The 11,927-nt window shown below is 41.3% G+C and overlaps 1 protein-coding gene across 1 annotated transcript in view; it reads right to left on the reverse strand.

Moving 5' to 3' along the window:
• Window positions 1-5,509: 5,509 nt before the first annotated feature.
• The window catches only part of LOC138007110 (fibroblast growth factor receptor 1-like), a 62,455-nt gene continuing 56,037 nt past the window's right edge, over window positions 5,510-11,927 (reverse strand). The window contains exon 13 of the mRNA XM_068853840.1: window positions 5,510-11,607. Coding sequence (XP_068709941.1) covers window positions 11,491-11,607 — 117 coding nt within the window. The 3' untranslated portion in view covers window positions 5,510-11,490. The remainder of the gene's footprint in view (window positions 11,608-11,927) is intronic.

Raw genomic sequence — 11,927 nt, forward strand, 5'->3', positions numbered from 1 at the left:
TGGATGTTTGCCAGTGTGGTGTTAGTTCTATTTTAGGCATGTAAATGCATTTATTTCACACGATAGCGCAATACTTGCATGACACAGAAAGTAATTTTTTAAAGAAGGGAGGAACAACACTGTTAGTTGTTAATTTATGATTAATTCCAGCAATCAATGCCATCACACACCCACCTCTAACTTAGCTCTCGAAGAAAATGGACCATTCTCTTTATAGTCCATGGGCAGGAGACGAAACCCTTCCCCCCCTCCCCCTCCCCGCTCAGGAAAGTTTGGGGACCCATATTGTTTTGACGCATAGCCCCTAGGTGTTTTAAATCAGGTTGTTCGCACTTCTCAAGTGGAGGCGTTTGGCTGTACGGCCACATTCTTTCATCTGAGGTTAAAAAAAACACAGGGTAATCAGTTTTTTAAATTTCATAATAAAACAAGCCAGCGGCTGTGCATTGGCGGGAGCTGTAATGCGCAAGAGCCTTTGTGATAAGTTGTCACATCCCACTGCAGCCTCTGCCTTAAAGAGAAATTCCTAATCATCTGCCGACCTGAATTATCATCGTTAAGTATTAAGAATGATACTTTTGACGGCGTGATGATGAGGATGGAAAGTGAGGGTGAATGGAATTCTGTCATTCTTATCTTTTTGTGACGTTTGTAGTGCTGACTGTCGATCATGCTGAACACCAACGGCCCCAAACCAGAACTCTACGGCCGCTACATCGACGACTGCGTCGGCGCTATTTCATCCAGCAGAGAAGAACTCAATCAATTTATAACCCCCGTCAATTCTTCTCATCCGGCTCTTAAAAATACCTGGGAAATTTCGGAAACTACATTGGCTTTCCTAGACATCAAAGTTTGTATTAGTGGCAACGTGCTATGTACCAGTGTGCACTACAGACCTACAGATTCTCACAGTTATTTGTTGTATTCATCGTCACATCCATCACATGTCAAGAACTCCATTCCTTATTCTCAATTTCTTAAACTTCGACGTCTATGTAGTGATGAATCCGATTTTTCCAGCAAATCAGAGATGTGCCAGTTCTTCGAAAAACGTGGCTATCCTGTCTCTGTGATCGAAGCGGGCCATCATCGCGCCCAACAATTTAATCGACAGTCAGCACTACAAACGTCACAAAAAGATAAGATGACAGAATGCCATTTACCCTCACTTTCCATACTCATAATCACGCAGTCAAAAGCATCATTCTTAATAAATTACTCCAAAATGATCCCAAGACTGGTAGAATCTTTTCTCAACCTCCACTTATTTCATTTAAAACGCGACAAAAACGTAGGCAACTTTTTAGTTAGAAGCCCGCTCAAAACTAACGAGCAACCCGGCACTTTCAAATGTGCGCGCTCACGATGCAAAACTTGTCTTTTTCATAGTTAACACTAGCAAGATATCGGGACCTAAGCGATCTGTTAAGATCACCGATCGTTTCACATGTACCTCCGCAAATTTCATTTATTGCATAACCTGTACGTTATGCAATAAATTATACATTGGCGAGACAGGTAGACGACTAGGCGACCGATTCCGCGAACACCTTCCCGATGTTAAGAATGACAAGGATGCATCTAAGCCAATCGCTCGTCATTTTAATCTCCCTAACCACTCCAAAAAACACATGGATATCTACGGCCTTTCCCTATAGTCATCTTGGTACGACGGAAAGCCGCAAGCATGTGGAACAAAAATTCGTCTTCCAAATCGGCACCCTTATAAATCCTCACGGTATTAACGAACGCTTTTCATTTAACTTATATATTCCTATTTTTCACGTTGCCATGTTACCACCAATAGCGTAGCTCCTACTCTACTATGAAAACTACACTTAACCTACAATTCCTCGATTCGCTCTGACGAAGGGCTAACGCTCGAAACGTCAGCTGTTAGAATCTCTGTACGGTGGCCAATTTACTTTCCCCCCGACGCAGCACCACAGCTTCTTTAGAAACTACCCCCTAGGGTAGTGAGCAAAAACAATGGCTCTGTACGCTCTGCACGTGCGTTTTACGTTTTGGTGCATTTCTTTGCCGTCATCTGCTAAATGACGACGTGAAATGACTAAATTCAAGGTTCTGTGGAGGACGTTAGCACATGACGATGAATTTTCAGTTCTCTCTCTACGCTTCCAACCCACTCATACCAGTTTAATTCCTCGTCAGTTACTACACATTTTTAACGGGGAACGACATGAAATAGTTTCGTAGTGATATGAATAACGCGGATTTGTATTTTTAAATGAAGTCCTCGTAGCCGTCGTCGTCCTCGTTTCGTAAGCTCCCTATTAGGGACCTTTAGATCGGAGGACGAGGACGACTACGAGTAAAAAGATATCCTGAATATTGAAGTACTTGCTCTAATACAATTCCTAGTCAATCCAACCTCTACTTCGCGATCTGTCCAAACAAACGAGTTTTACTAGCCTCCCACGCAGACATTCTTAGGGCTTCGTCACGCGTTGCTCCCCCACAAGTGTCTGCAGAAACGAGCCACACCTTACTTTTCCCTGTGTTAAGGAACCAATCGGCGCTGTGTAGATTGCCCTCCTGGTCAACTTCTTCTTTGGATGAAACATAAAAGGGACAAAGCCTTTCCAAAATATTCTTTAGGAACATTAATTTTGTTTCCTTGAATTAAAATTCCCACGAATAAGACTCGTAATTTTTTGAAACGGAGAAAGAAAATCTTTGTTAAAAAAAAATTCCTGATGCATTTTTAAAACGCGCTAAGGCTTCCCTAGCGTTAGAAGGATAAATCGTCTACAGGTTACAAGTTCTTCAAAGTTTGTTTTCGGTGGGCTATTTTGACGTCCTCCTTTGACATGAACGTCTTGTAATTTAAGCTATCATGAAACTGAGGGAACAAATCCCGTTCGACTCTCAATTTCTCAAGCTTTCCTTTCGTTTCTCCTTGGTAACGTTCCTCACTGGGATGATCTAAAAGTCTCAAAAGGTTTCTTTCCACAGTTCATATGTATGTCTATCATTACAGTCTTTCAAAACCAGCAGCCTCTTCGGGTAGATTGGGCTTAAAATCCCTTTCGGGGTTTTAGGGCCTCCGATGACAACTGCTACCACATTTATACGGACGTATACAAAACATGGACCCCAGGTCCTTGGACCACCACTGTGGAGTACCCCTCATTTTGTATAGTTTCAAGCAGAAAAATCTTTAGACGAGAAAGAGAAGTCATCCTGGCACTTATCTGGACAATTTAAGCAATAATTATTGTCTCTTACAGAGACATGCAAAAATTCAGGAGGCTTCAACAGGATTCGAACCTATGACCTCTGCGAGGCCGGTGCAATGCTCAACCAATTGAACTATGAAGCAACCCAGTTGGGAGCAGTTCATGTTTGCATACGTCGTCTTCTTGGGGCCTTAGCATGCCTTTTTTGCCTGGCATGTTTTATGCCACGCTGGTAGGTCTCAACGCAGCCCAGCGGTTGGCTCAGTTGGTTGAACATCGGACAACTGTGCGGGAGGTCGCGGGATCAAAACCCCGGTCGGACCAACACACAGGCTCTTTAAATAACTGAGGAGAAAGTGTTGCCTTTGTAATGACACCTGCAAATGGTTAGATTCGCTAGTCTTCTCAGATAAGGACGATAAACTGTAGGTTCCTGTAATGGCCGAAGAAATATTTTGTCATTTGTTTTTTCTTAATTAACCGAGTAAGGTTGTGCGAGAAGACATTCGTGCGTAGACGAGGATTGCGTGTACATATCACGCGAGCATGTACCATGTAGGTATATGAGCAAAAGCAGTCTGGCAAAGTTCCCCACAATGTGTTGTTCATCCACCCTGAAAAGCCACTAGGGGAGTGGTCAACTACATATTAAACAATTATTGGATGAGGTTGAGCATGATATCATGAATTATCAAAACCGAGGTCTATGTTATCTGCCTCAGCCTTCGGCTTCGGCAGATAACATAGACACGAGGTTTTGATAATTCATGATATGCGAAAACCGAATTCAATAATTGTTTTATTATACATTTTTCACATAATTCATCCTCAGAAGCGAAGCGTTCAGCCATTTTGTTTCTGAGGAGAACACTCCAAAGGGCTTAGTAACCAGGCAGACGTTGAACTTGACATGATAAATGTAATATCTGCAGCTGATATCACAGTTATCATGTCAAGTTCACAAGCTATTGTGAATTGATTGAATGCTCTCGACCAATCAGATTTTTCATAGTGAGTCTGACGTATAATAATAGGTGGTATTGGTGTCTATCAGAGACAAATGTTTAAAACAGTAGTCTAGGAGCGACATTTTCACAGACCACGATTTATTGACGGCATAGCGTCACCGAACGCAGACTGTCTTTGTTTCTTGCGGAAAAGGTAGTCTAAAAATAGATTGGTCCACAAAACTGCCTTGAAATTGGCTTAATATGGAAGTTGTTCGCTCCTAGTCATGGGCTCGTGCTTAAATTGTCCAGATAAGTGCGACAATCACTCTCTCTTTCGTCTAAAGATTTTTTTGCTTGTAACTTTACAATATAACGGGTGGTCTACAGGGGTAGTCCATGGACCGGGTCCATGAAGGGGTCCATGGACCGGGTCCATAAGGGTGGTCCCTGGACCTGGGGTCCATGTTTTCTATACGTCCCATTTATACTGCTAAGTATTTCTTCACTATTAGAGACGATTAGTTTAAAATCTGGTAGATATTTAACAAATATTCTACGAGGGCGCGCTGGATATGAAGTGATAGATAACCGCGCCAAGTTGGTTATAATCACTTTATATCCAGCAATCCCGAGTAGAATAATTGTTTTATTAAAAACTCCAGGCTTTTTTGGTGTTCCCGGGGATGGAATTTCTGCCTCGGTCAATTTCAGGTTTTGTTGGCCATTTTTCTCAGAGCTGCAAAAATGTTTTCAGTTCGCTTTATTGCTGACGCGTTCCTTGACTATATTAGGTAGGGAAGGTATATGAACTGATAGCCTGTGTCCGGCGAGTCAATGAAACTGCTGGAAATCTGACATCCGTAGTTCAGTTTTAAAATAAATATTATCGAGTCTCTGTACAGCTTCTGAAGTTTCTCACCAGGGTTCCACCCTTGTCATTTTTAGACCCAGTCCCGGTACAATGAAATCCAAAAGGTGACCGCGTCCGCTTCATAGTGGTCAAAATTTGCAGTAAGTATGGGCGGCAAATTTCGGGAAATCGATAGGTGACGGCTGAATAAAGGGTGACCGCTCCATAGAGGTTTGACTGTATTAAAAAGGCCTAATGAGGTCACTTTTTAAAAAAATTCTGAAAGTAGATCCGAAATAGGTTTTTTTCAGAATAAAGTGATGTTAAGTAACATTTTCTTGGCTTCGGTAAGCGAAATTTCACAGAAGGGCCAATGAGGAAAACTTGTTAAATATTTTTTACTGTAAAACACATGCACTGCAAGAAAACGAGAGCAATAACTTCATGAGTATAGTACTACGTGTGCACAAATGTTCATAAATACAGTTTTGAATGATGAACTTGAACTTGTTATGAGGCCTGTTTAATTTGTGGATGAATATCAACTTTTGTTTGTCACAGGTAATATTAATTTGAACACCCCTACACACTGTATAGCCCTCTAAGTAATGGAAGTATATTTACCATATTCATGCTGATTGAGAGAAAAAGCTGTCACAGTCGATTTGCTTGCTATATAAAAACTGTTAATTTTGTAAGGTGCACTCATTAAGGCCGGGACAAACTAGGCGACAAGTCGCAGCGACATGTCTCTGCGACAAGTTGCTCCATGTGTACTACCAGAAACCCATAAGGGTTGAAACGTGTAACGCGCTTTCACAGCTTCCGAATATTCAGTGCGAACTGATTGGCTGAATGTTTCAGTGCTAAGTACCATATTTGGAAACCCCTCAGTCTTGTGGTTCCAAATATGGTACTTAGCAAATTGAACATTCAGAAGCTTGTTTCCCAGCACACAAGGGGAGGGGCCGTTACACGTTTCAACCCTTATGGGTTTCTGGTACTACTTGCAAAACAAGTCGCTGCGACATGACGCCTTTTCGGAGCACACGCACTGATCTCGTATGAGGGGGAATGTGAACTAGTTTTCTAATTCAATATGGCAGACCATATGACGCTCTCTCATTGGTTCCTTTATATTTTGTCGCAGCGACTTGTTGCCGGAAGTGTACACACGATACGACAACGCTGCTTTCGCTAATTTTGTCGCTGCGATAAGTCGCACGACTGATCGCGGCGACAAAATTCTGCCGCAGCTACAATGATTTTCATGAAATTAACCGTGTCACGCAAGGCGATTTGTTGCGGCGACTTGTCCTCGCGACATGTCGCAGCGACTTATCGCCAAATGTGTCCCGGCCTTTATTGCATTTTCCATCACATTGCATATGTTGTGACAGTTTAAATAACGTTTTTTTTTCTTCTTGGGTGTTTGAATACTCCTCTCTGAAAAAGGAAATCTTTAAGATACTCCATATCCTTAAAACTCCATGCAATATAATAATTAAGTGGGAGAATCCCGGGGGGGGGGGGGGGGGCCCCCCATATGGAACAGACGGGGATGCTCGTCGGAAACTTTGAATTTAACCTCTAAAGGAGACCATCTGGGCGTGGCTCAAGCTTTTTGTGACCCCTAAAGGAGACCAATCTGGGCGTGGCTGAAGCAAATTTTGACCCATCGCGCAGAATGCCTGGACATCATTAATTATTCATAACCGGTGAAGCGGCAAATTCGAAAGCGCGCGTGCCTTGAAATGTCCTGAATAAGAGAAGAAAGGGCCCAAATTGGCCCACTAGGGCTGATAAAACTTAGTTTTCTGATTTCCAGGAGTTAAAGCTTCACCTTTCGCGCGCGGCGTTTTGAAGAAGAAGGTTGTACCTTCAATTTAAGTTAAGCCGAGAAGTGAATATAGAAGGTATAAGGATTCGCCTTTTGCGTTTTAAACTGGACAAAAATCGGCCATTTTTTGTATGGGGGCCGTTTTCAACAGCAACTTTTTCACTATCTAAACGACCTTTCGAATTTTCACGCACGGCAAATGGAAGATGGATCTCTTCCGGAACAAAATCCGTTTCAACTTCGAAAATTGGTCAACAAGAACCTTTCGCCTTTTGAGTCTGAAAGCTACTTGTTGGAATTGTGTTTGGAAACGGTGCGTCTCGGGTTGAAGAGCTATTGTCTTAAGCACAGGTCTGTATAATAATGGCTGTCAAGATTAACAATACCCATTCAGGAAAACCACTCAACTATAAAAAAGTCACAATTATCGGGAATTTCAAAGTATCTTGTTGGCGCAGCTGATTTATTCAAACCTGTTCCGCAATGAGTAAGGCAAGCGAAAACGTAAGTGATCGGGAGCTCTTTTCAGAGCTCTTCGAAAACCCGATCCACCCGCTTTTGATCAATATTGTACCTCCTTTTGTTAACGAAAACAGTCCAATGTTTCACTTCCAACTAAACGGCGAAGCAGTTTGGAGATGGAGAGAGGTTTGTGGGCAACCGAGCACAGTGTTTGAACTTTTACAATCAAGTGTTCTGCCCCTTGGCTACCGATTAGGCAGGTTGGGAAACAGGAAACGCACTACGTCGTGTCTTATTTCGATTGATTCTTCGTATCCGAGAGGAACTTTCATTCCTCTTTCAAATACGAGACCAATTCTTTCTCGTGCCTCTTCTACGCGAACTGGATCAGGATCAGGGTTCTCGAAGGCTTCTACTAAGTCTGCCGGCAGGTGATCTTTCGGCTCCCAGGTGTTCTGGCTGGCACAGTATCCATGCCATTTGACCATGTAGTAAGGTCTGCCGTTAAGAATCTTTTTGGCCATGATGCGCTCAGCTTCGAAGGTGCCAAGATCTTCAGGTTTTCTTTCACATTTACGGCCACGGGGAATCGAAGGCGTCTCAATGGACTTGTAAAATCCTTGACGCGGGCGAGAACGTTTCTCCATAGTCTTTTGTTTGTCACTCTCAGCTAAAAGTGTTTATACTGTATCTGAAGGTTACTGTGGATTTTATAATGACAAATCATGGAACAAAGGAAAGCCGCAGGATCGAAAAGCGCCAATGGCGTTCCATGTAGACCCGACTACCCAAATTAGCATACTCGAGCAAAAGTCATGTTATTGTTCTTAAAAACGGCGCCATAGCTTGCAGCTTTTTTACGTTTCTTAGCAAAATGTTCTTGTTAAAGCTTCTCTTTTTTTTCGCAACAAAGAGAGGGCACGCGCGCGCTAGCTTTTTGGATCATAAGCTACTCCAGATTCTGGCGAAACAAGTCTATTCACTTTATTTAAAAATCGACATTTAAGTTTTCGTAGGTTCGAATGCCCGAGAAGGCATCACATTCGTTGCCGTGGGTTTGGCGGAAGGTAAGAGCTGCCCTATTCACAACTAGTATAAAGCAGGCCAAATTTTTTAAAAAAATCGATGTTATAATATTGAACGTTAATATTTTCGTTGGCGGTGCGCTCTTATTCAGCCATACTGCAAAGTTGCGACATTAGGAAACAATAGAATGAACAATAGCTCATGTGGCCTTTGTCTTTTAAGCTCCGCCCTGACAAGTTGATGAGCTAAGCGGTACTCCCAACGGAGCACAGCGCGCGTAGATTTGGACCAATGAGAGTCACTCAATTTACGCTTCATCGATAATATTACAGATCTATAATTTTTGCCGTACAGTAAGTAAATGTCCCCAAAACAATAGGCATTCTGCGCGATGCCCTAATAACAACTTAAAAAGAAAATTTGACTTCTGTTTCTCTTCGCGTAATTCTGTGTTTCTTTGCGGAACCCTAAACGACACCAAAATGTACCCGTATGTTTCATATGGGAGTTCCCCCCCTTCCCCCGGGGAGAGAATGCAATTTAATGAAAGGTCAAAGGTCTGACTCTGGTTACATGTGATGCTAATTGTTTTGGTTCTTGGTTTCACGTTCTTAAATTAATAAAATGTTGAAACAAGAAACAGTGGATCTTCTTTGTGTTGGTAATGACATGATTTCGAGCGTAATTTGGAATAAATTTTAAGCAAAAATAATTTTTTTCAAAGACGAACCAAATCGCACGAGCCCGAAGGGCAAAATAACAAGTGCTTATTTATTTCAAACTGCACGAGAAAAATCATGCGATTAATGAAGCCTGGTTTGCACTGTGACATAAGCATAAGCATAAACATAAGCATAAACAAAAGCTGTGTAAGCCGGCACTGACATAAGCATAAGCATACGAAAAAGGAATCGTTTCCATTTTCTTATGCTTACGCTTATGTCACGTTTATAACTGTGTAAACCGGGTGCAACATACACATAAGCATAAGACCGAGATGTCAGCTGTTTTTGATGCCAACGGATATTCAAGTTAATGGTACCTAAGATGGCGTCCGAAAGTACTGTTTTTTTTTCCGAAAAACTTACTGGGGCGCTTTGCAATTATCCCTGCCTCGGTCGGCTGGTTGCAGTTCCTGAGTCTACTTGTTCTTTTCTCTTTCGGAAAATATCCCTTAGAAAATACCCAACACGACCTCTTCAATCTGTTTTCTCGTTCTCTCTCTTGTCGCCGTCGTCTTCTTCTACGAAGCAGAAGGAGTGTAATAGTACGAGGAGCATTTCTCCTTCGTCCGCCATTTTGGAAACGTTGCTCGTCCCATTCTCCAGCTAGTTTTTTCTGGAGCTAACTGCGCCTGCTTGTGTCACTCACTCCTTCCATGCTTATGCAACACGTGTGAACTTCGTTGTGCTTATGCTTCTGTCGCAGTGTAAACTAGGCTTTATTATGATGTACGAGCAAAAAGTTCACCTTTGTCGCGATGTTTGGGATTAACGTGACGTGCTCTCAGCGAATTAACACGCTGAAATGTTTTATAAAAGGCCCGATTCAAACGTCGCACTTTTCTTCTGTCGAACTCAATTGAATTAAGTTCGACAGCTAATTCAGACGTCGAGTTTAATTGGGTCGCATTTATTTGATGTTGGACATGCCGTATTTTGGTCGTTGGAGCGTACTGCAAATATGTTCATACATTTTACGTGCGCTGATTGGCTACTCAAACTCCGGATATCTTTTGCTATTCACCTCCGAGCAATTCGCGCGGAATTTGCGCCCGAAAATGTTGTAATCTTTGCAGGAATAAATGAGTTAAAATCATCTTTTTTTTGCTATACTATCTCCCTGTGTTAGTATATATTAAAACAACTATTCACCTCGCGGCTCGGTAAATATCCACCACTAACCACCTCACCTTCGGTGAATAGTTGCTAATTATTCATACCAACAGGAACAAAGATCATAGTAACAATAATAATAATAATAATAATTATTATTATTATTATTATTATTATTATTATTATTATTATTATTATTAGAGCGAGTTTCAATCGAGTGTCGTAAAACCAAAACCAAAACCAAAGTAATTACTTTGGCCAATCAAAATGGACGGAGACCGGAGACAATCCAGCAAACCAATGAAAATTCGAAGTAATCACACGTAGCCGACACAAAGCGCGGGAAAATGTGCACGCGCAAGCAACGATTGGTTTTGGTGTCACTTCTGATTGGTTGAAAAAATGGCGCGAGAACTTTCAACCAATCATTGAGTGAAGTAAATGCAAAAGCAAAGCAATTCGCTAATTACTTTCGACACTCAATTGAAAACCGCTCTATTACTGTAATAATAAATTACCAGTGATCTAAAATTAAAACATCAAGCCCATTTAAGGTGGCTTACTACAAAACTAGCCGAACGACCAGGGTCAAAATTTTGGGAATTAGTAAACAATAGGAAGACGAAACCGTCAACAACTTTTAAAAAAGATCTATCCGACAGTTTCTCAGTTATGAAAATCGACGTTTTTGCCATTTGCGAAAAACCTGTCCGACAGATTTAACTATTTATTTCTGTACATGATTATTTTTTCTTGCTAAGGAAATACAACTGAAATTTTACAGTGGGCTAGTTTTTGAGAAAAAAGTCATTGCAATGTCTAGTTTCCAGTCCCCCTTCAGGAGCTACAACCTTGGTCCCAAGGGTTGGAAAACTTCATTCTATATGCATTTTGCCCCTCTCCACCCCTGTGCAATGTTGACAAACACTTTCGTCTGACAAAAGTCTGCATTTTACCATTTTCCAACATTGAAAGGGGGAATGGGGGTACTGACGCTTATTCTGTTGGCATTACGGTTATGATTTCATGTTTTTGCGCACTTTCCAACACAATTTGTCCATGGTTGTAGGTCATTATATTTAGCACTTACCTTGGTTTGCATTTATTTTTTAGGTAAAATTACATTTTACATCAATTGCAGTGACTTACACTTAGAACAGACATCCTGTTGCGTTAATTTCATAGATTTCTGAAAACTGTAGTAAGCCACCTTAAGAACCAAGACCACTGTAAGGCTGGAAATGGGACCTTTTCCCGTTTTCCCATCGGGAATTAATAATTAATATTATTACGGTATTATTAATTACGTTTTACATATTCTAATTTAAACTGTCGTATTAATCCTGCTTGTTTCTGGTTTTCCTTTGTCACATGACAGCTCAGGTTCCACATCTTGCTCTGCCAAACAATCAACCGACTGTGCCAGTATTGAAACATATTCCTGAAGAAGAAAAAGAAGAAGAAGAAGAAGAAGAAGAATCAGAAGAACAACAACAACAAAAACAAGAAGAAGAAGAACAAGAGGAAGAACTTAACAGGTCATCGATACGGAATTAAGTAATTAATACATTTTTTGTTGGCATCTGTCACTTATTCATGATTCAGGACTTTGAAGATAATGGAAATCTACCGTTGTTGATCACAACATATTCACTTTTCTGCATACGAAATCAATTATTAAGGATGCATGTTTCAATCAACGTTACTGTGACTTAAGTAAGCAGAACAGTCTGAGATTTATGTCATTAGTTCATGCAGAAG

The sequence above is a fragment of the Montipora foliosa genome, chromosome 6 (assembly GCF_036669935.1).
Source record: "Montipora foliosa isolate CH-2021 chromosome 6, ASM3666993v2, whole genome shotgun sequence".
Taxonomy (NCBI): Eukaryota; Metazoa; Cnidaria; class Anthozoa; order Scleractinia; family Acroporidae; genus Montipora; species Montipora foliosa.